This window comes from Sminthopsis crassicaudata, chromosome 4, assembly GCF_048593235.1.
Source record: "Sminthopsis crassicaudata isolate SCR6 chromosome 4, ASM4859323v1, whole genome shotgun sequence".
Taxonomy (NCBI): Eukaryota; Metazoa; Chordata; class Mammalia; order Dasyuromorphia; family Dasyuridae; genus Sminthopsis; species Sminthopsis crassicaudata.
In genome coordinates, this window is record NC_133620.1 from 352,980,545 (window position 1) to 353,005,549 (window position 25,005).

Consider the following 25,005-nt stretch of genomic DNA (forward strand, 5'->3'; position numbering starts at 1 on the left):
GTATCAGTATTTGCTGTAGAAACATCAAGAATAAGAGCTGGTAAAATTAGATTTGACAATAAAGAAATCATTGGTAATTTTGGAGGGAGCAGTTTCAGTTGGGGGGTAAGATTGCATGTAAGAGGTTGAAAAGCCGAGGGGAAAAAAGTGGAGGCAATGCCTTTTCTCAAACCATCTCCGTACTCAGTAAGCCCATCTTCCTTGGCTCATTCCCATGCTCTAAATCTTCTCTCACCTCTTTGCTTCCAAAATCCCACCTTCCACAAGAGACTTGCTCAGTTCCCCTTAATGCTAGCAACTTCTATTGGTTATCTCCAATTGATCCTTATTATATCTTGCTCATACCTAGTTATTTTCATGTTGTCTCATTACTGTGACATTCTTTAAATAACAGCAACTGACTTTTGCATGTTTTCCTACTTTAGAAAAGAACCTGGTATATAGTAGCAGTTTAAAAAATGATGGTTGACTGACTGTGAATTTACAGTTTTTTCCCCCCCAATGTTGCCAGTGGAAAAGGTATGTGTGTGTGTGTGTGTGTGTGTGTGTATATATATATATATGTAGATAGATAGATAGATAGTAAATCAGACGAGGGGATTATGGGGGAGACCTGACATATTTGGAAGTGATAGTCCATGAGCTAGTAGATGGGGAAATATTAAAGATTAGGAAAAGAGGTAATATTTGGAGGAACAATCTACTGGCTAAGTTTAAGGGTACAAGTTTAGAGAGATGATTATGGGGGCAATCTGCTGGATGGGAGTATACAAGCAAAAGGGTTTGTCTACAAGAAGGCTCAATGGATCTTTATGTTTCAAAAAACCAAACAAGATCAAAACCCATAGCCTTAAATATGAAAACTGGAGAAGAGAAAGGACCTAAAGAGTGGGAGGAAAATCCTGACCTGGATGAGAACACAAGAAAGTAGGAGAATGTTAACACAAGAAGTGAATGAGAACTCTACTTCATTCTGGAGCCAAAAAATTAATGAGAATGAGTAAGGCAACCCATGGCTATAATTTGTGCTGCTAATCCTGGAAACTTTCAGTTTGAAAAAGCAGCCAGCCAAGCCAATCTGGCATCCACACTCAGTATGCCATCAACAAGGTTAACTTCTGGGGGCATCAGGTTGTACAAGGAGAGCACCAGCTGGTCCCAATTGATCTCAATTGGAAAATCAAAAACAAAAAGATGAGGCGAAAGCTGCTGTCCTTGAGTAGAATCAGACCTATGAATAACTTGGGCAAGATAGGAAGACTCAATCTTAAGAAAAAAATATTGAAGTTCTAGTTTCTAGAGAGAAGGAAATTGAATGCTCAGAAGCAGCAACTGCTTGTCCTCTGAGAAATAATAATGTGGATTCAAAGGTGCTCTTTGGGAAACCATCCAGTGAGCGTCAGGGAGAGTGCTGATGGTTAATTACTCTTTTGAGAAATTGAGATTGCCCAATGGAAAAAAAAAGGCTATCACAAAAGTTTAATGTCTTCCTAGGGCATAGAACATACCAGAGGGATTCCTAAGACTTATCAAAATGCTTCATTAATCAACTACTTCTAGTGACTCATGAGGACTCAAATGATATTGTCAGAAAAGGGGTTCAAAATGGGCTTATAAAGCATTGGCAGGTCTTGGTCAAGAAAATGAAGACTGTTTCATCACCTGTGCTAATTGAAGACAAAGGATGCAAAAAAAAAAAAAAAAAAAAAAAAAAAAGTTTGGGAAATGAACACATTCAGTTATTGGTATCCTAGAATGAGATTTGTAATTTTGCATGATGAATTAAAATACAGGAATGACAGGGTTCTGCCCAGGAATAGCAAGCTCCTTAAAAGAATTCCCATTATTATGTATCCAAAAAGTGTTCCCATACTCTCTGCTTGAAGATATCAAATGAGGAACTTACTACCTTCCCCAAGATAACCCATTCTACTTTCTAATAGCTTTAATATTTCCCCCCCACTTCTTACATCAAATCTAAATATGCCTCTCCACAACTTCTTAAATTAAGAACAAGTTAAATCTCTGCTTAAGAAAGATTTAGCCAGTCAAAGGCATCTGTCCTGTCCTATTTCTTCTTCTCCAAACTTAAAAATCCATTCAACTTAACCTCATATGGGACAGACCAAGGATTCTTAATCTTTTTGATCACATCTCTCTTCAGCTGTCTAGTAAAAGTTTCAGATCATTTATCAAAATGTTTTAAAATGCATTCACAGGATCATAAAGGAAATCACATATGCTGAAATAGTTATTAAAACACTAAAGAGTCAAGTTTTACCAAAGTTAAGAATCAGTACTACATTCAAGGATTCAGATTTTGGGCCTGCTTCTGCACAGTGCAAATTGTCACATTCTATCTAAATGGAGACCCACAAATGAACAAAAGGCTTACCTCTAAAACAGATTCCAGTGCCACTTGGATGGGTACTCCAACATTGGTTGCAGAGTGAACCCTCCACAACTAAGACAGTTTCCTGACTTGTTCTCTCCAAAAAGCTCATCTCACCACCAACCCTTTGGCAAATGTTCCCCCATTCATCTCAGATACACATACAATTTTAGGAAGTTAATCACAGTTCAGTGAATACCCAGGGTCACACAGCTAGTCTGAGAAGATTGGAATCTAGGTCCTTCGGATTCCAGGGCTGGTGTTTTTGCCACTGTGCCATATATGCATGCCATATATGCATACACCCTCACCCCCCAATAAAAAACCCATACACGCAATTTTATGAAGTGGAATTCTTGGGTGAACAGGTTTAGATATGACAAGCTGAAAACAGTACTTTTGTTGTTACTGTATTGTTTATTTAAATTGGACTATGATAATACAGAGAAGGGACTAAGGATATTCGGCTATCCAGAATTTTGCATTTTACATACACAGACTGGGCAGCCACAAATTACCGACCCATGTAACAATAATTCAGTCATTGCTGCATAAATACATAGTATGTAAGATACTGGTCATTTCACAGTTTTGTACGTGACAACTTTACATTTTCAACTACCACATCACGTTTTTTGGCTGAGGTGGCCACGGTCCCCTGTCCCTGCAGCACGCACGAGCAGACTTGGAAATGCAGTACTGAACACACAGACAGGACATATCAATAAAACCTTTTACATATAGCACATAAAAAAAAAATTAACAATAACAAAAAGGTCCCCCAAATCAGAGATGAACATAAACAATGCTCTTCATGTTCTAGGAGGAGGAGGAGGAGAAGGCATGTGTGGAGAAATAGGATATTCTAAGTTCTTTTCATGTTAAATCTATCTGTCCAGTTTTCAAGCAGAATTCCTTTCCCTCCTCCAAAGAAAGGATAAAGCCAAAAAAATTTTTTTAATGGAATAAAATAAAATTAAGCCAACACATGTAAAGCCACATGTAAACACATAGAGTCTACAATGAGGGGACAAAACGTATACAGACAGTGCTCAGTTGCTTCCATGTAATAAATACAGCAGGTAGCATATGAAGCATCACAAGTATTGGCTTTATTTGCTTTCATTTCTATGCTTATAAAAAAAATATTAAGCTTCTCTGTGTGAATTTAACTGGGTTAGCTTATAGAGATAGATACATGTTGGTCTCTAATTTCTGTACACCAATGGCTCCTTGAAGCTCCAGTCCATCTGGTAGCAGTCTCCAGTGCTAGACATGTGCACTGCATGTTAATGAGAGGGTCGTTCTTCCTCTCTCAGCATGAGGCTCTCCTGTTACATAGTCATGTGCTCTGGGAGAACATATGAAATATCATCCCATGGGTGCCGATACAGACCCTGTTTCAGCCTCTTCTGATCTAGATAATGCCCTAAAAATAGAACAAAAGCATATTTCTTCTTAAACAAAATATACTAATTAAATTGGGGACAGGAGAATGGAAAAAGGTAAAATATAAGAAGGGGAAGGAAGTCCAGTAACCAACCCCCCCTTAAATGATAGTTCAGATAGCATAGTCAGGCAATAAGATGACTGTTGATTAATTCAATTGAACTTTACATAATCTAGGGTCAGTATATTGAGACTCCAGGTTCTTTTCTAGATGATCAGTGAAGAACCTAAGAGAAAATCTAGTCTGATCTCTTTGTATTTAAAAAAGATAACAAGGAGACTTATTCAAAATGACCTGGTAGCAACTTTTTAATCTAACTTTTTCAAATGCCAAGGAAATCCCTTTCCTATACTACTTATTTTTTTAATATGTGCAAATAATATTATTAGCATGTAGAACTGTGAATATGGAAACTATTCTCAAATTTTGCAGACCAGTCTATAGTTCAATTAGGAGGAAAAAAAAAAAAGTCTTAAAAGAGTTGTCTAGGGGCAGCTAGCAGGTACATCAAATCTGGTTTCAGGTACTTCCTAGCTGTGTGACCATGAGCAAGTTACTTAATCCTGCTTGCCTCAGTTCTTTATGTCAAATGAATAGGAGAAGAAAATGGTAAACTATTCCTGTATCTTTGCCAAGGAAAAAAAAAAAACAAAAAATGTGGTCATGAGGAGTTGGACACAACTGAACATCAACTTAACTTGCCCATGGTCACACAACTAGCATACATTACAGGCAGGAACTGAACTTTCTAACACCAAAATAGCTTTTCTGTCATATGTAGAAAAGATAAAAGGGAGAAATGTCAAGAATGATATATAATGTGATAACTCTCCTATTACAGAAAGACTACAGCAATGTTAGGGGTTGGCAGAATGAGAGAAAAGAAACCCTAACAAAAAACAAAAAACTTACCAATGAAACCCATACTCCTTCCTAGCACAAAAATACCATTGAGGGCTCCAATATCAATATATTCATCAGCTTCCTCCCTGTAACAGACATACACAACCAAATTGAATTTAAAAAAAAAAAAAAAAAAGGCTTATCGACCACTCCCACCCCCAAATAAGCCACACTTTCTTTAGTCCAAAGTTGAAATACTAAAAGCATAGTGATCACTGTATTATAAAATTTCAGAGTCAACTACTCTCATGTCCATGAAAACTATCCTCTATCAAGAAAAGCAGAAACAGGCTAACAGACAGAAGAGGTCTGCACAGCTTACCGGGTAAAAGAGCCACAATTCCTGAGCATATCCACAAATGCAGCTCCAATAAAACCATCTACATTCAGGATAAGATTTGGCTTCTGAGAATGTGAAAAACAAAAAACACTTGTCATTATTCCTTCAGTTATGCAGTGTGATTTTTTTTCGGTCCTATTTTAAAGGTATTTGTCATTGAATTTTAAACCTTGTTTCCAATGATGATGTTTCATTTTGACTAACAAAAATATTTCTGTAAAAAAAAAAAACACCTTTATTTTTCAAACTTAGATCATACATCTAGTTCAGAGTATTATATGTGATCCAAACCTATTTCCCAGATTTTAAGTGAATTCCATTTCCAGAATTCTAGATTTAGGTAAGACTAAAGCAAGGCCCTTTGAAATCAACTCCCTCATTTTACAGATGAGGAAAGGCAACAAGCAGTAAAGCATTATTTCTTCTTCATCTTGTTGCCCAGTATTTAAATGTAGGTTTGTAATTTTCAATAGAGATATCTGCCCCCAGAAGTTCCCGGTGCAAGCCCAAACTCGCCCTCACCATATTTTTACCTTGGAGGTGGTGATCTTCTCTACTTCAAGTGCATAATCCAGGAGGGGAGTGGCAGGGAAGTGTTGTTTGACGTAATCTTTAAGGATCTGAACCCTCATGTCTGGGTTGTTTATCTGAAAAGTGAGGCAGCACGGCACTCAGAAGAGAGCTTTCTGGGAGGGGAATGCCATGATAGGCTCCCAGCTCTGGGCCCTCCCCCAGCCCTTCACTGTGGAGATGGGGTTTTATGAGAATGACTCCACTCACCGACTTGACTCTGTGACCAATCCCCATGATCAGCCTTCCTTCCTTCTTCATTTTGTTCACAAACTCCATGGGGATAATGCCACTATCAAAGGCCTTGCTGAACATCTTGGCAGCTGCATCTAAAGCACCGCCAAAGCGATCTCCCTGTAGGGGACAAACCCATGTCACTCTCAGTGCGCCCCCCCTTTCCCCTCCCAGCCCAAGCAGCTTTTTATTTTTTGGAGGTACCTGGGCCTAAGTGACTTGCCCAAAGTCACTCAGCTACCAAGTGTCTGAGGCTGAGTTTAACATGGGTTTTCCTGACTCAGAGTGAGGGCTCTATCTACTGCACCCACCTAGCCCCCCAAGTCACTCTCAAAAGCAGCACAAGGGCAGGGGCAGAGATATCCTGGAAGGTAGAGATGTTTTCCATTATAGCTAGCAAAGGGCTCTATACATAGGACCAGAAAATGTCAGCAGACCAGATGCTGTCAATCATAGTATCATCTCAAATCCTGACTGCAGACATTGTCGCCATCCTTTAAGGAATAACTCAAAAACAAAACAAAACAAAACAAAAACCCCACTCAAAATGTTCTCTTCCCTGATCCTTCAACAAAATATGCTCGTTACATTTTGGGGCAGCTAGATGGTGCAGTAGATAGAGCACCAGCCCTGTCAGGAGGACCTGAATTCAAAACCAGCCTCAGACACTTAATACTTCCTGGCTATGTGACCCTGGGCACACAATAACCCCAATTGCCTTAGCAAAAAAAACAAAAACAAAATCAAACAAAAAAAGAACTCTGCTTTCTTTGATCTCACTACAATTGATTAGCTTCTACAAGAACTTATATAGAGACTAGATTTTCTTTACCTCTATAAATACCCCAATACTTAGCACAAAATGTGTCAAGGACTTAAAATCTTTGCTGAATATTTCATGATTTAATCAGACGATGATACTTACGATTGTGAGTAACCCTGATGTAAGACTAGAGACTAGGTCTTTTCCAGCTCGGGCACAGATAATAGTATTGTGGGCTCCTGAGACAGCAGGGCCATGATCAGCTGTCACCATCAGGCACATCTCAATGAATTGGCAAGAATATTTAGGTAACCTAAAGATAAATGTTTAAAAGATATGAACAAACAGTTTTCCAAATAATATATAAACTATTAACAAATCATGTGAAAGAATACTCCAGTTAGCAAGTAAATCTTCAATAAGACAGGCAAATTTGAACAACTCTGAAGTTTCACTCTAGTCCTAGGACATTAGCAAAGTTAATAAAAGATAAAAAGTGATATCAAGAGGACCCTAATGTATTGTTGATGGAACTATCAATTGATCTAGCCATTCTGGAAAACAATGGGATTATGTGATATATTATATAGCCTTTGAGGTCACTAAGAAAAAGGAAGTTCCCATAGATATAGCAAAAAATTTATAGTAATATTTTTATATCTCATGAATGTAGTGGAATACTAGTGTAATGTAAGAAATTATGAATATGAAAAAGCATAGAAAAACATCTATGAACTGATGAAGACAAGTAAGCAGAATCAAGAATACAACATACAATGAATAAAGCAACATAAAATGGAAAGGTTAACAACCAAAACTGAACAGTATTAAAAAAATACTGAGTTTAGTCTCCAAAGAAGGAATATAAGCAGACACCTCCCACTTTCCTTGGGAAGATATGGGACATTGCAAATAACATGATACTTCCCCAATGTTGACTGATCTTGCTAAATTCCACACCTTTCCCACTTTTCCTCAAAAAAAAAAAAAAAAAAAAAAAAAAAAAAAAAAAGTATTAAGGGATGACTCAAGAGAGTTGGAAAGGGAAACAGAAAAAGGAGCTAATCTAAAACCAAAAAGGATTCTTAAGATTTATTTACAATTATTTATAAGGGTTGTTTTTTGTTTGTTTGTTTTTAAACATTAGAAACAGAAGGAAAAGAAAAAACCAGAACACTGGAAGGATAAATGAATTTTTTTGTTTGTCCAGAATGATTTCATTAGTGTTGGCACTTAGTTCTATAAATGCATCATATCACCTGTAACTTGCCTGGTAAATTTATAGGCAGAGAACACTGACCAAGTGATACAGTAATGTTTTAGAGGCAAGAACTGAAGCCAGGCCCTTGATCCACTATGTCACACCTGTTTCACTGACTCATTTAAGAGAGACAACAGATCATACATGTAATTCCTTGGCTTTCTTTCACTAACTACACCATGCGAAAGTTATGAAAATCCACGAAAGGTTGTAGCATCCTAATGCAGATCTGGTATTGAAATAAAATTCCAAGTCCACTCCTCACTGTTTTATTTGTATTAAAAATATCGCCTGTTCTTTTATGAACTGATGCTAAGTGAGATGAGCAGAACCAGATCATTGTACATGGCAACAAGATTATATGATGATCAATTCTGATGGACGTGGCTCTCTTCAACAATAAGATTCAGACCAGTTCAAATGATCTTGTGATGAAGAGAGCCGTCTACACCCAGAGAGAGGACTGTTGGAACTGAATGTGGACCACACATAACATTTTCACTTTCTGTTATTTGCTTGCATTTTGTTTCCTTACTCATTTTTTTCCTTTTTGATCTTATTTTTCTTGCACAGCAAGATAATTGTATAAATATGTACACATATATTGGATCCAACATATATTTGATTACTTGCCATCTGGGGAGAAGGTAGGGGGAAATTTAGAACACAAAATTTTGCAAGGGTCAATGTTGAAAAATTATCTGTGCATATTTATTTTAATAAATTAAAAATATCTGTTTAAAAGAGATGGTAGTTCCTTGGAGGTTGGATATCTTTTAGTCATATAGCAATTTTAATTATGCTACTATCATTTGTTGTAAACTACAGCGAGGGTTACTTTCTGTGTACTGAAAAGGAAGTAGCACCTTCCTCTCTCCAAGTAGGCACCTAAGTAGTGCAGTAGATTAAAGACTGGGCCTTGGAATTAGGAAGACTTGAATTCAAGTCTTAACTAGCTGTGTGACCCTGGGCAAGTCACTTAATCCTGTTTGCTTCAGTTCCACATCTATCAAATAAACTAGAAAAGGAAACCTCTTAGTACCATGGCTATGGTCCATGGGGTTAGGGACACATCCAAAATAATCGAGTAACAACAAAAAAAATCTCTTTCTCCTCCTTTTCAGTGTGACTTCTTTAAGACAATCAATCTCATGACAGTGAGGAAAAAAAAACCATGACCAAAATAGACTCCATAAAAACTGTTACAGTAAAACCCTTTGAACTCTTTCAGGGAGGCATTGAAGTGAAGTAACAAACATTAAGGCCCCAACTTGAAAACCAATGACGCTTTGCTCAGTTACTATTAAATATACTATGACTACAATATTATACTATAACAATAATGTGCTATAAACATAATATAATCATACTAAATAGGCCCTTGCTCAGCTATCAATTTCAGGAAAGAGTTCTACTGGTCTTGTTGATTTGCAGAAAAATAAAGACCCTGCTAACATTCATATTGATGACATGTTTACCAATACATAGGAGGCACACAATGTGTTTACCCTGCTCTTGTCATTTTTGATAACTTACTGGTCAGAGAGAGGATCAAACGATGAGCTCCCAGGTCACCCAAATCTTTTCTGCTGCCTCTAGAAGGACTATGCCCACCCCCAGATCCAGCCACTGCCCCCTTCCCTTGGCAAAGTCTTGGAAAACTTGAGGTCCTTAGTTCTAGTTTCCCAATTATTAGTGAAGACTGTGCTGGAAAGTGTGAATACTGTTGGATCCTACCAGGCAAATAAAGTGCTGAATGCCTTCTAAGAGAAGCAGTACCCACTCTGTTGAGATCACAGCTCTTTTGGAAGGACTGAAGTAATCAATAATTCCTGGCACATAATAGGCACTTAATGAATGTTTGTTAAATTGAATTAGTATTCCATCAGGATCTTGCTTTCAAACTGTCCCCCTTCCCCAACAGTTAGTTCTCCATTCTTTCGTTAGTGAAGACAACTATTTGTATCTGTTCCTCTCCAGCTGTCCAACCCATATTTTCTAAAGCATGAAGTCCATTTCTGAGTTCTATTTCTCTGCCGCCCTTTCTCTGGCCCTCACCTTCTCTGGAACCATAGCAGTCCCAGGACGCCTCCAATGCCCATCTCCTCTTTGAAGACCTCGGTGATAGGCATCCCTGCATAGATGAGCTCCTGTCCACGTTCATCACAGATGCTGGTCATGAAGGAAGCTGGTTTGCGGATTAAGCCGAGTTCCTAAAGATCACAGCAGGGAGGAAAACAGGTAAGCGGAGGTATGCCTCGCAGCCATGAAACTGGAGGGGCTCCATTTGCAGGGTCAGAGATCTGGGAGCGAGCTGAACGCCTTATTTTTCTTTGGGACTTAGGGCCAATTTATGTCTGAAATGCTCTCCCTCTTCTGGAAAGGGTGACTTCTTCCTTATATAGTTGTTACCTTCATCTCTTGGTACTTTTTAAAAAGCTAGACTGAAATAAATTTATGCGATTTGAGAAAATCTAATAGTTTGAGAAACTTACTCCCTTGCTGTTAATCTGCCTTCAAACTTTTCCAAATGGCTTGCAGTGTGTTGCCCTACATTCAGAACCACTTCAATGCTCTTCAACCTCTATGGCCATTCTGAACCAGAACATAAAGATGCAATTATACAAGTAATTTAGGTGGAAGCACCCCTGGAATTTATTCTATCCACTGAATTTTCAATGTGTCACCTTCCTACTATAGATCCTGTCACGGCCAAGAGTGACTAGAACAAAGTCATCCTTTGGTGAGACTCTTGAATACATTTCCCCAAGGAACTTCATAGGGAAAACCTTTGGTTGGATACCAAGGGTACAACCAATCACCTACCCGGGCCCAGGAGTAATCCATTGGCACAGTGGGGGGAGGGACCTCCTGAGCAGGTACAATGACTCCTTTAGCAACAAGATCTTCATACACAGTCCTTCATACACAGTGGGGAAAAGAAAGGGAAGAGAAGGGTAAGAAGCAGAAACGATGCATCTTTCATCAAGAAGGAATATTCTAAGCACTTTAAATAAAGTCCTTCATTCCTCCAGATCTTTTGCCTTGGTCTAGCTTTTCCTAACTTATTCTCATTAGTCATCACTGTCCTGAAATCTAAATGAAAACAGGTGAAAGGCCCCCTCAAGTATAAACAAACATATTTTGCTTCTAGTTAGGTTTTTCCCTAGAACCCCAAGTCTGTTGCCTAAGCCTCAGTGATTTTAAAGGGGGAGGCATAGGAGACATAAAGACAAACGGTTTTAAGAGATGGAAGAAATATCATTGAGAAGTAAAGTCATTTCTTAGTTATTTGTGAATGAGCTACAAAATACAGTAAGCCTGAGCATGCATCTAGGACCAGAGTTCTCATCTGACATACACTCAGGAAAGGCAAAATCATTTTTGATCAACCAGATTAAAAAAACAAACAAACAGGAAGACAAATCTCATTGCTTCTGTTTTTTAAAAAAGTTTCAAAGATGGTTTCAGAAAAACTTATATGAACTAATGAAGAGATGGGAGCAGAACTAGGAGAATAACATACACAGTAACATAGTAATGATGATCAACACAATGATTCACAATAATTCAGGGCTCATGATGAAAAATGTTGTCCACCTCCAGAGAGAGAACTGATGAACTTTATGAGTTTTGTTTGAAGCAGTTTTTTTCCTTCTTATTTTTTCTTACTTCCCCAACTACTCTTTCCTCCTGCAATATGACTAATATGGAAATATGTTTTGCCTGACTTCTTATGTACAATGGGTATTGAATATCTTGCTTTCTCAATGGGAGAAAAGTAGAAAAAGGGAAAACAAAACAATTTTTTTAAAAATTAAAAATATATATATTTTTAAAGTTCTAAGCCACTCAAATAACATGGTTAAATGAGCATACAGGATTATCTTCAATTCTATCCTATATAATAAAATCAAGATTCTAAATTTGTAGACTGAAAAAGGGGATCTCTACATCTCAAAAAATTGTGCCATCTCCCACCCTCCAAACACATAGATACAGTCAGCTTACTGAATGATTTCTCCTAGTTCATCAAAGCTCCAGGGCACAAAGACTCCTGCCTCTTTCAAGGCTTGGTTTTTCGCCACTGCTGTTTCTGAGGCCTGGTTGGCACAAGCGCCCGCGTGGCCAAATTGAACCTGGGAAGACACAAAAAGATCGGTCTTATGTTGCTTGGCAACATAACTCCTTGGCACTTGTCTATTCAACTTAATCTGTATTTACTTAGACTCAGTTGCCCGTTACTCTGAAAGCATCACTGAGTGTTGGGTGGTTATTTTTTTTTTTTAAAGTATTGTGTGCCTATTATAGGCAAAGGAACCTTACTAGGTTCTGAATTTTTTGTTGGAGTCTATGGACTCCTTAGAATATTTAAAAATGAATAATATAAAAAAAATTTGTTAGGTCTGCTAGGGAGCACAGTTAGAGCACCAGAATTCAAATTTGACCTCAGAAACTCCACACTTCCTAACTGTGAGACCTGGGCAAGCCACTTGCCTCAGGGTAAAAGAGATTTGTTATAAAGACTTTCTTTTTCCTTTTTCAATGTGGGGAAAAACAGGGAGAAGAAAAATTTTGATTAATTAGAAAAATGTAATATAAAAAAATAAGATTATAAACTATACCAATTATATTGAAACAGTTATCAAAATATTTTGTAAGAAAAGCTGGTAGACCGTGGCCAAATCACTTAACCTCGTTAAATAGCTTAAGTAACTTCTTCTCTCCCCACCCCCAATACTGAAATACTAATACACCACAGCTAAAAAACCCCTGGGGCTAGATCTCAAAAATCAAGAAGTACAGTATGAAAAGAATGAATTGCACCATAGCGACACTACTCATCTGGCCTATTCAAGGGATATTCCTAAAACTCCTCTAGCCAAGAAGAGTAGAGATGTATCTTCCTCTCCATTGGGGGTGTGGGCAACAGATTGGCCATCTCTCACTTCCCTTAAATTTATCTTATCTTACTCCAAGAGTCTTTCCTCATCCCCTAAAGTGCTCGACCTTTTTGCTTACATAATGTTCAAACGTCATGATTTTATCAAATAGCTTTCCCAATCTGAATAGTTTTACATAAATTAAAGTTTTCAAAAGGTCATAGCAGGAAGGCTTTTGGGAAGTCTCCAGGAGGTAGTCAGCTTTAGCTCTAAGTGGGGACCTGGGGAATAACAGCTGGTGGATACTGCAAAAGGAGAATGTAATTAAGTGCTGAGTGGATGTTTGTAACAGCGATCAAGCTCAATATGCACAGTGCTATGTGTTCTGATGCAAACAGGCATTCAGAAGAGAGAGGCAGATGAGCAATGGAAAGGCAGGAAAGGCTTCAGAGATCTCTGGACTGTCTCACTCTGCCTTCATGCAATTAGAACCAAGGACTCTTGGAATTTAGTTCTTTGAATTCCATCACTGTTATTTTTCAATATTACTATGAGAAATTTTTCATGTCTAAAGACTTTGGTGGAGTTAGAAAGGAGGGATAGTCCTGAGAAAAGGCTAAGCTTGGAAGAGACCTGATTAGCAGTTTACAAAACAATGGGAAAGGGTGCATCTATTATGACAGGAGATCATTTGCTTATTAGGGTATCATGGCCTGAGGAGATTATCTCCCATCTCTCAGAGCTGGAATTCTTTTATGTTCTGTAAGCAACCCATTAATTTTAATTCTATTTCATTTCTAGTTCCATATATATTGTCCAGATGCCTTGAGGATCCTTCAGTTTGGTGTCATCATTCCTTCTGACTAATGAACAAATGGGCCTTCTGTTATACTAATTTCCCCTGTGAATTAGAATAACAGGAGTTTCTGCGTACATACTCCAATGACTGCTGGACAAGCTAGACCTAATAGGTTTCAGAAGCAGAAACCCTGCAACAGAAAGGTAGTTAAGCAGCTTGACTGGCCCAGAACAGCTCTGTCATCAAAATGCCAACAAATGTGGTGTGCCCACATTAGGGAAGCTCACCAGGAGCTCAATGGCAACATTCTGATCACAAGGATGATTCTAACTGTGGGTATCCTGTCTTTTTTCTCTTGGTGATCTCATCATCTCCCACAGATTTAATTAATTATTATCTCTCTATGTAGAAGATTTACAGACCTCATCTCCTTCCTGATTTCCAGTCCCACATTATAAATTACTTAGTGGACATTTCAAACTGGATGACCTGTAAACTTCTCCAATTCACTGTTTTTCTTTCTCTTCTATTCAATCCCTGCTCTCCACTCATATGGCTGCCATTCTAATTCAGGCCCATAGTCACCCGTACTATATTGCAATGAATTCTTAATTCTTCTTGCCTCAAATCTCTCCTCACTTCAGTCCATCCTCCAAACAGCTTTCTTTTCTTTCTTAAAGGCAGACATGACCACATCACTCCCCTACTCAAACACCAGTAACTTCCTATTGCCTTCTAAAACTCAAATATAAATTTCTCTTGTTGGGCTTTTGAAGACAATTTGGCCCTCACCTTTTTTCAGCCTCATTACATCCTTTACTCTTTGGTCTAGACAAACTACTCTCATATATGACCCTTTATTTCCCAACTCCAGGACTTTGTCTAGGCCTTTTGTTGTTGTTCAGTCATTTTTTAAATTCATGTCTGGTTCTCCGTGACCCCACTTGGGTTTTTCTCAGCAGAAGTACTGGAGCCCAGCACATTTCACAGATGACAAAACTTGAGGCAAACAAGGTTAAGTGATTTGCCCAGAGTCCTACAGCTGGGAAGAGGTTCTGGCCCTATCGACATGTCTGCTTCCATGCTGGGCACTGTCTAGGTGCCAGTTACCAGTGCCTCAAGGAAGTGCCCTTCTACACAAGTTGCTTCAGGATGCAGTTCAAGTACCACCTTCCACATAAGGCTTTCCCAATCCTGCTGTCTTCCCTGAGTTCTCCTGTGCATACTAATCAATGTACCCATCTCTCCTAACAGAGTTTAAGCTTTTTGAAGGCAGAGACTGCTTCATTTTTTTTGTCCTTGTATATCCCAGGTACCTACAATGATGTTATATAGCAAGTGCTTAAACAATGCTGGCTGGCAGTTTTGGAGGATAGGGAAGGAAGGCCTACGTACCTCAGAAGAGAACTTGGTGGCACAGGTGCCGATGCACCAGCAGACAACAGGTTTGGTGATCCGGCCTTCCCTGACGCTCTGACAGATCTTGTACTCCTCGGTGCCCCCTATCTAGAGGGTGCAAAGAAGCAGTCACGCTGGTCATTCCAGAAGGGGCCACTGGGTTCAAAAAACTTTTCAGATAATGCAGGGATGGGGGACTCCTCTCCCACAAGGCTCCTGCCTTCCTTCCCCAACAGGTGGCCAATACAGAATCAGAGGAGACCTTGTTTTCAGAATCTATAGTTCTAATATTTCTATTTCTCTACTGAGTTAGATAAGAAAGGGACCTTAAATTTCATAGGTTAGACAACAAAAAACCTGCTGAAAGTTAGGATAATAGGAAAATTAGTGAAGGAAAGTACTGAGAAAGTAGGAAGGAAAGTTTTGAAATAAGAGAAGATTCCTTGCTCTCATCAAGAAGAGATGATTTAGACTAATGTGGGAATTCATTTTAACAGCATATTTGTCCCAAGGTTTTTTCCCTTTATTTAAGAGCGAGGAGAAATGAATTTTTGTTGAATTGAAAACAAACAAACAAACAAACAAAGAACTCCAACAGACTTGGAATGGAAAATGCCACATCCAAAGGGAGAACTTTGAAGACTAAAAGTGGATTGAAGCACAGTATTTTCACCTGTTTGTTTTCTTTCTCATAATTTTGCCCCCATTTTGGTCGGATTTTTCTTGCACAATATGAGAAATATGGAAATGTTTAAAAAGATTGCATATTATTAATCTGTATCAGATTGCTTTCTGTCTGGGGGAGGGATATGGAATATCAAGTTTTAAAAAAATGATTGTTGAAAACTATCTTTACACGTGTTTGGAGAGATAAACAATACTATTGAGAAAAAAAATTTTAAAGTACACATAACACACACAAAGCAAAGGATGATTTAGAAATAGATGCACTACATGAAGCAGAATAGAATTACCTTTTCCAACTTTAGAATATTAAGATTCCAAATCCACTCCCCACTAGGAAGAGACAGTGGCCAGCCAGAGCTAAGTGGGATTGCCTTTCTTATTCAGGTAAGGCTGATGGAATCCTCTTATTTTTTTGGTCTGCATCTCTAACTTCATTTGTAAAAGACGTGCCCTGGGCACTGACAGGGAATTGGCTCATAGCCACCCAGGAGGAGGACTTCCTGAGTTCCCGGAGGCACCCTCCCTCTATCACTCTCTGCTGCCTCTCATTCTGCTGAAATTTCTCAATCCTCAAGCTCCCAGAGCTGTGGATCAGGACCAGAACCAAAGACTTACCTCCCCAAGCACCACAATCATCTTCACTCCTGGTGTGTCTTGATAACGCAAGACATGGTCCATGAATGTTGAGCCTGGGTATCTGAACAAAGAGACAATAAAAGGGATCAGAAGAAAGGATTTTGTTTTGAAGCCACACACTGAACTATTTATGGCTACTAAGTTTATTGAGAATAAAAATGAAATTTTATAAACAATACTAGAGGTACTAATAAGTTGATAAACCATACTAGAGTTTATATAAAAGATCATATGTCAAAACCTCCTAATTTATCAATTCATTTCTCAACTGAGGTAATTATTAATAAAGAGCATATAGCTCTTGGCACATAATATGCACTATATAAATATTAGTTATTGTTATTTATTAGTTATGAACCATTCTGGAGGAAGGAGCTTCTTTAGGCCCCCAACAACACTTATTTTAGGCAAATTTGTTATTCTGATGGAACATTTACATTTCACAAAATGCTTTCCATATCTAGTATCTTATTCTCAGATATCTCATTGATGAGAAGATGAATCTGAATGTAAAAAACCTATTTCAGGCCATCATGAGCTCTGTTAGATCCTTAGAGAAATAAAAATATTATTGAGAAAATACTACTAGTTGCAGACTGTGTTGACTATCCAAGTAATAACTTTGTTCCCATGACAAATTTTTTTTGGAGGGGGTTTGTAAACTACTCATTAAGGCCATGAACTAAGTTACGAATGTGGTCCTAATCTTAATAGTGGTGGTAATACCCACACTGATGAAATCACCAACCAATCTTGAAATCCAAACCAAAACCAATCTTTTGATCTGAGGTTTACAACTATCCTGGTGAAAGAAAGTAAACATGAAAACTACTTTCCAGGTTGTCAAACTAAGGTCTAAATAAATTAAGTAACTTGCCAGTGCCAGATAGAGAGCTAAGAGTACAGAACTCAGGTCTCCTGCCCCCCCCCCTTCCAATCTCTTTCCCACTAAATTTAAAACCTTCTAAATGCCCCCGGCCACCCCATTTCTCTGAATTTCTCTGATCCTGCTGATATAGTTACCTGTCCCCACCAATGGCTACACCCTCATAGACACCATCTGTGGTCCTGGAGATGATGTTGTTGAGTTCATTGGACATGCCCCCGGAGCGGGAAACATAGGCCACACTGCCAGGCCGGTACAGTTTGGACGCCAGTATGTTATCCAGCATCCCGCCAGTGTTCCCAATTTTAAAGCACCCAGGCTTAATCCCACCAACCTACAGGGCAGAAAAGACAGATGTCAGAAAGAGTGGAGAGAGCACTTAGGAAATTGTAACATCATCACTTTTGCTCCAACAAGGTCTAGCCAAGAGGGGAATGAATTAGATAGCGAAAACTGTTCACTTAAACTACATGGAATCCTAGATCCTTAGGCAATATCTAAGAAGAACAGAGAAGTAGAGGAAAATTCTACAATACAAAACATAAAAGGCTTTCTGATTTTACCTGATCATGTATGTTATTATTGAATAAGGCAGTCCAACCCCAATAAAAGCACCACCCATCAACAGACTTTGGTGATTAGCTTAATACATCCAAATGTCGATTCTATCTCCCAACACCAAGATTATCCAGGTTACCTCTGAGAGGTCAAAGTTTTTCTTTCTCTCAGTTTCTTTTACCTTGGTAATCCCTGGGGCAAAAATAAAGGCCTCCTTTGCTTACATTTAAGAGACCAATTATTGAAAAGGTCAGAAATGCTTTTTTTGGATTAGGAAAGAGAAAGAGGAGGAAGGAAAGAATAGCTTGGACTTTTTTTTGGTCAGGTTACCACGTGCTTACTAGATTATCAGACACTGTGCTGCTAAGTCCTCAAGAAGCCCACATTGTAATAAAGACACCATGTACAGACACAATATACACAGGCTAACCTGAATTATTTCTTATAAGGAAGACACTGGCACTGAGGGGGACCAGCAAAAGCCTCTTGCAACAGGTAGAATCTGGGCTGATTCTGGAAAACCTGAAGCTAGGAGGCATTCCAAGCATGGGGGTAGGAGGGTAATTACCAGGGTAATGCTCAGCTGGGCAGACAGTGTTACTGAATCATGGAAGACGGAGAAGAACAAAGGGAGCAGGTGTGATGGGCTTTAAAAGCTGAGCAGGACATGTATACATATATCGTATTTAATAAATACTTTAACATATTTAACATCCCATCTGGGGAAGGGGGTGGGGGATGGAGGGGAAAATTTAGAACAAAAGGTTTTACAACTGTTAATGCTGAAAAATTACCCATGCATATTATCTTGTAAAAAAAAAAAAAAAAAAAAAAGCTGAGCAGAATATTTTCTATTTGATAGTAGAAGTAAAGGGAGCCTTTCCTGAGTAGAGACTGATGAGGTCATGGTGAGACTAGTGCTTTAGGAAGAAACTTGGCACCTGCATGGAGAATGCCTCTCAAGAAACACATAGGTAATCTATGGAGAGATTTATGGTGTTATACCACAGTTTTCTTTTATTGTCCTGACTCGGTTTCCTTAATTATCCTGACCCAGTCCTGACTCAGTTTCTCTAATTGTTCTACTTCAGTTTATAATTATTAGCTCAAAGCTCAGTACTGCAAAACCTCCCCTCCCTCTACCAGAATATTTGATAAAGATAAAAGATCTTATGTTTTAGATATCAGAATGCCTCTCCCCATCCCAAGCTATGGAAATATCAGGCGCCTCCCTCCATCTCTGGAGACTCGCCCCACCCTGTCAGAGTCCTGTTCTGCTCTCAGTACCCTGACTCGGCCCTTCCCTCAATCTACCATGTGTACATAGTCATTGAGAACTCACATTGTTTACTGGATTCTTGGAGGCCACAGTCTCATCCAGCCCTGGGATCAAACCATGGATGCATTTAGTCCCAGCATATCTCTCCTTTTAAATTAATTATTAAATACTCTCTACTCTCTATCCTGGCTCAGTTTCTATGGCATTACAATGAAAATGACTTCCCAGACAGAGGAAGAGACAAAAGGGAATTTTTCCTTCCTTGAAAAGAACCACATCTTTTGTTGGTAGGGTGTGTGTGTGTGTGTGTGCTTGCACATACACATGGGTCACAAAATCTTCCTAGAGACATATTTTTGGGTTCATTGCCTGAAGCAGGATTACAAATATACAGTAAGTTACAATTGTAAAAGTAGCCAAGCTTACAGTGGCAGGTCCTATGATGGTCACTCCTTTCTGATCCGCCTTTTTAATTAATTTCCTGGTAAGAGCTTCAGGGATGCCTTCAGCAATGATGGCAATTGTACGAATCTATAAAAGGAAGGAGAGAAAGACGTTAAGGACTTATTTCACTAAACTATTCTAGATCAGATAAGGGAGACCCCCAAGCAGATCACTCTGCCTCCTCTGAAATGCTAATCTTCGCAATTCTCAGCACTGACCTTTCCTCTTCATCCCCAATTCCTACAGAATTCTCAATATCCTTTCCACCAAAGCCAAGACTGTTCTTGATCATCCCAAATGCATACAAGAGTGAGAGGACTGGTGTTGGTGGTGGTGAAAGTGTGTTCCCTTTGATTCCTGGCCTCCCAGACTCCAGAGAGTCTAGAAGGCATATTTCCCAGGGGAGGCTTTTCTAAGACAAATCACCCCTTCCAATCTCCCATGGAAGCTGGATCCTCATTCAGGAAGCCTTCAAAGTGATTTTCATTCAATTGGTGATCTGGGCCTGATATTGATAAGTATCTAGGTCTGGGGGCATTCACTAGCTTTCTTTTCAACTGGAAGTTTTAGCCTCAGACTTCTATAAAGGACAACTCTAAACTCCATATTTTTGCAGATTGTCCGAAGCAGGATTTTGCATTGCCAAGGAACCTCTCTCCTTGGCACAGCTGCCTGTCAGGACTCCTGCCCCTTGTGAAGAGACCCTCTTCTCAGTGCCAATAAAACTTCCCCTTGCCATTCAGACTATTCAGGTTCATGATTCACATTGGACCTGCACCTCCAACCAGAGGGGATTCCCACAACTCTGCACTGTCACTAGAACAGCATCAAGAGTAACTGTCAAATGTCTGAGCAGGTGCAAATACTTCCCAAGTCAGTGATGTTACTCCAGGTTCTACTACTCAGTCAAAACTAAGACTAAGGCCCACCTACCTTTCCCAAAATACTGATCCCTTAATCCATATAATATAATTCAAACACTTTTAAGCCTTTGATATTCATTCCCATCTCTATCTTTCTCTCTCAGCCTTACCTTCTATTTGCTCTGTCCCACCCATCTCAGGGATAATTAAAGAATAGGCCTTTCATTTAACAAATGCAAAACTCTTTGCATTTGGATAACATTTTTAGAGTTATCTTTCAATTCTCTTTTGTTCTGTCCAATATTAATAGGCATTCATTACTTGGAAACACATCAAGCTGGTAGCAAACAGGGAGCAGGAAAGCTGCCAGGATGGGTAATAGATGAGCACAAATAAATCGAGGGTAATAATCAGGGAGTCAGGGGTGTAGCAGTGGCTCAGGGCATTTGCTCTGAATTCAGAAGCTGGGGTTTCTCTAACCTGGTCCTCCCACCTCTAGGACTTGTAAATATTTCCCTGGGGAGAACAAGCCCACCCACCTGTGCATAATTCATGGTCTCAATTGTGCTGTCGTAGGCTGAACGGAGGGAGGCAAAGTTAATGAGCACATCGACTTCAGGATGCTTCTTCATGGCGTCAGCCATATTCTTGAAAACAGGGATCAGGATCTCCTTGTGGCCCCAGTAGAACTTCTGCTTGTGGTCTCCACTATGAGAGAAGTGGAAATGGTGAGGGATGAAATGGGACAAGTCAGGTACTAATACAGAGCAGACCAGAGCTGTGTCCTCCAAGCCTGAGAGTGAGGGACGCAGGAAAGAGGACTAAATCTGTTTTTGGGAGTGGGGAGCAACTCTTGGACTCATTTATGACCTGAGGGGAACTGAGCAAGTCCCTTTTCCAGTTTGAGTGATGCTTCATTTGCAAAATTAGAAAGCTGGATTAGATTTCAAAGGTCCCTTCTACCATAGTATTGACTCCAAAAACTTAAAACTAAGGGAACTCCCAATGGAATAATACCTAGCATTCAGGTGGGTCTTTAAAAAGGTCTGCACAATGCTTAACTTTTGTTATCTCCTGGACCCCTCCTTAGCCACCCTGGGAGGGAGGTGCCATAATTACCCTGTTTTCACAGAAGAGAAGGCAGAGACAGTAAGGATCTTAGGCAGGAAAGCATTTCCCTTGCCTGTGGGAAGGATAGATCCTTTCCCAGAATCACTCCCTATAGGGATCTCTCTGGTGCTGATTTCAGTTAAAATCACTTCGATTTACCTCATACTTTTTATTTAGTCTACAAAGTCCTTTCTCACAAGAACTCCAAGTGAGAGTTTTATATAGGGATAACAATACATGTATTCTTATTTCATGACTAAGGTTCAGGGACACTAATTGCAGGTTCAATATCACGGACCTAAAAAGTCCCTTTTCCATGGTGCAAGGCACACTCCCACTCCCCCCATTCACCATCACCCTCTTCCCACTGCAATTCTTCCTGATGGGGTGACTCACGTGAAAGGATAGACCATGGCAGCCACTGAGGGCTCATCACGGGAACAGATGTAGTCAAAGTCGAGCATGCCCTGCACAGCCCGAGTCTGCATGCCCCACACAATTGCCTTGGTGTGTCGGCTGAAGAGGGTTGTGGCCTTTCCTACATTGGCAGGAGAATAAGATTGAGTACAAGGGCCTGGATCACTAGGGCTCCCACCCTCCTCCTGGAACCCCAAATCTAAGTGGGTTCTGCAGGGAGGCGGAAGGGAGAGCTGTCAACATTCCAGAGAGATGCTGCAATAACACATTAAATAGTTGAACTTGACTAAAACCTTATTAACCTAAAATCAGCCTAAATTCCTGAACTGTCTGAATTGTCTCTTAAAAAAAAAAATAAATAAATAAAGAAGGGTTATATTACTTTGAAGCAGGACCTAATTGGAACATTGGGAAAGAATTGCTAAATCCTGCCGGACTTGCTTGACTGAAGAGATAAAACTCATTTATAACTGTTGAATTATGTGTATTTGCCAATGGGATGTGGATTCCAAAAGTTTACTTTCTTTGATTAAACACTGCTCCTCCCTACTTTGTTTATATAATTGCCACAGCAAACCTTACCTTTCCACTTAAGGGAGAAAATAACTAGCTTAAAACAAAACTACTTCCCCATTGTTCACTTCTTCCAAATGAATCAGAATTCAAAGTAACAGAGTAGGCAGAATCTGGGCCATCACTATTGTGTTCCTGAGGATTCTGTCTAAAGGCAAGCCATGTGTTTTGATTGTAGCGAGCCATTCCGGCTCCTATCCCCTTCTTTCTGGAGGGTTCTCTGTAACCCTTGGGCTATTGCCACCAGGGGCACTGAGAGGTCCTCAGCAGGTAGGTAGGTAGGAAAAGAAGGGGCAAAAGGAGGGAGCTCAAGTGCTTGGGAACAGAAGACTTTCTGCTCCAGCTGCCCCCTTGGATGAATCTGATCTTAATACACTGAAGTAAAAGAGGCCCAAGCCACAGGGGGGGAGGGGGAGTCCAGTGGTCACCAAATCTCAATCTCCTACCTAATGTGGCCTGGTACAAGAGACCTCACCTCCATGGGCCTCAGGTTCCTCATCTGCAAAGTGATGGCAAAGTATGTGGTCATGATAAATGAGAAGAGGCTGGTTCTAGTCTGGCAAAGCCACCCAGGCATCCAGCAGGGTCTGTCCAGTGGGACCACAACCAGAGCAGAAATTAGGAGCCAGAAGGGCAGGAGAACATCCAGTACACCTCTGCTCGTTTCAGAGATGAGGAGACTAAGGCCCATGTGGGATAAGTGAGAAAAAATGCCAGTCACCAGCCACACTTAGGGTCTTCACTGTGCCCCCTCAAACTCGGAGGGACTTTCACCCCTGGGCAAGGGGGAATCCTGGGAAGCCAGAGATTATCACGCAGTCTCTCTCCTAAAGGATAAAAGGGAAGCAGAAGCCCCAGAAAACGCTTCTCAATCACTGCCAATTTCCAACTTTAAACAAGAGCAGAATCTATGTTTGGCTAAAAATGATTCCTGATCCAGCGGCCCTGGAATCTGGTGTGGTTTTGCACAAGTTGAGGTTAACATAGATTTTTTTTTTTTTTTTTTTTTTTTTTGAGGCTGGGGTTAAGTGCCTTGCCCAGGGTCACACAGCTAGGAAGTGTTAAGTGTCTGAGACCAGATTTGAACTCAGGTCCTCCTGAACTCAAGGCTGGTGCTCTATCTACTGCACTACCTAGCTGTCCCCGGTTAACATAGATTTCTATGGAAAAATTGGTCAGTAGTGATGGAGCGAGGGGTTCATGAAAGGCTTGCGTTATCAGCCTGTGATCAGAGAGATACAACCCCAAAAGGTGGACAGAGGGATGAAGCTCCCAGCTCCACCTGTAGGCACTCCAAGTCTGAGGACTGTGTGCTCGTCACTGCTCTTACCCAATGACCAACTTCTGCTCTTGCTCTAGACTTTCCTTCCTGCCTACCATGCTTCAAACTTAGTAGGAGACAGGAAACAAAGGTAGGAAAAAGAGCAACTCATTTTAACTTTTCAAAGATTATATTTTAGCAAAGGTTCAAGGAACCAAATGGTGACTTTTTCTCTGTCTATAAGCTCCTTGAGAGGAGGACAGAGACCTCATATGCTTGAGTTAGGGACCCAGGTCTACAACTTAGATGTACTATGATTTGAATTTAATAATTCAATTTTCTTTGGGGAAACCCTGATGGCCACTATTATCAGGGATCCCACAAATAGCTTCTTTCTCATCACTTTTCTTCCACCTAAAAGTCAAGAGTAATTCAATAGTCAAAATCTGATCTCCATGCCATCCCAACCAACCTATCTCTCCAGGGTGCTCTGGAGATAGCCTTCCTCTCTGGGGTGATCTTGATGTTGGGAATACAAAAAACACAGAGATAAATCTCAATTATCCAATTTACATATTAACCAGGTGCTCAGGATTTTACTTGCTCCTGAACATTCTCCCTTGTCAGTTCCTACTCCCAAAGGAAAGGAAGAAAAATCCAAACACAACCCTACTGCTCTTTGGAGCACTGAAAAGCCAGGTTGGGGGACAGAGGAAGATCGAGACAAGAAGAGCAGGAGATGCGGTCATTTTGGAAACAAATGAGTTATCTTCTATGATGTTCATTTAATGAGATTCCCTTATCCTTCCACAAGTTAAGAGAGAGCTGAATGAATTTCTCAGATACCATGATATGATGACCTTACCTCTCTACCTCCCACCCCTATCTGTGCATGGAAGAAGGAAAAACACAAGACCACCACTCTCAGGCTCCTTCTTGCAAGAAAGGCTTTTATCTCCCTTATTCTTAGTCTAAACTCCAAGCCTCTCCTCCTTCTCTTCTGCCATTCACCCAACTGCACCCCAACCAGGCTCAGCCCTGGTCAGTCACCCAGTTAGAATAGTAGAGTGTTAACATGCCGAGTTAAGAAGAAGAAAGAAACAGGACTCAAGGAGAGAGCGAAGGACAGGAGAGACACTACAAACCCACCAGAGAGGGAGAGGAGGACACAGTAGCATCAACCACTAACAAGGGCACACATTTAACTAGTAATGGGCAGCCTACCTTTCGGGGATCGTGGACTTGGGACTGAATCTGTCAAAGAGAATTACCAAGGCAACTGAGTGACCCACTGAAGA

At 40.0% G+C, this 25,005-nt stretch overlaps 1 protein-coding gene across 2 annotated transcripts in view; it reads right to left on the reverse strand.

The window, feature by feature from the left end:
* Nucleotides 1-2,789: 2,789 nt before the first annotated feature.
* Nucleotides 2,790-25,005, reverse strand: part of ACLY (ATP citrate lyase) — a 39,514-nt gene continuing 17,298 nt past the window's right edge. The window contains exons 14-29 of one of the 2 annotated variants that reach the window (XM_074261540.1): nucleotides 24,932-24,961; nucleotides 21,853-21,994; nucleotides 20,886-21,054; nucleotides 19,466-19,570; nucleotides 17,340-17,536; nucleotides 16,296-16,377; nucleotides 14,991-15,101; nucleotides 11,925-12,052; nucleotides 10,740-10,833; nucleotides 9,972-10,126; nucleotides 6,815-6,965; nucleotides 5,866-6,009; nucleotides 5,619-5,732; nucleotides 5,068-5,150; nucleotides 4,755-4,831; nucleotides 2,790-3,821 (exon numbers count right to left, since the gene is read on the reverse strand). In XM_074261540.1, coding sequence (XP_074117641.1) covers nucleotides 3,727-3,821; nucleotides 4,755-4,831; nucleotides 5,068-5,150; nucleotides 5,619-5,732; nucleotides 5,866-6,009; nucleotides 6,815-6,965; nucleotides 9,972-10,126; nucleotides 10,740-10,833; nucleotides 11,925-12,052; nucleotides 14,991-15,101; nucleotides 16,296-16,377; nucleotides 17,340-17,536; nucleotides 19,466-19,570; nucleotides 20,886-21,054; nucleotides 21,853-21,994; nucleotides 24,932-24,961 — 1,877 coding nt within the window. In that variant the 3' untranslated portion in view covers nucleotides 2,790-3,726. The remainder of the gene's footprint in view (nucleotides 3,822-4,754; nucleotides 4,832-5,067; nucleotides 5,151-5,618; nucleotides 5,733-5,865; nucleotides 6,010-6,814; nucleotides 6,966-9,971; nucleotides 10,127-10,739; nucleotides 10,834-11,924; nucleotides 12,053-14,990; nucleotides 15,102-16,295; nucleotides 16,378-17,339; nucleotides 17,537-19,465; nucleotides 19,571-20,885; nucleotides 21,055-21,852; nucleotides 21,995-24,931; nucleotides 24,962-25,005) is intronic. The other variant, XM_074261541.1, reaches the window with a different exon arrangement.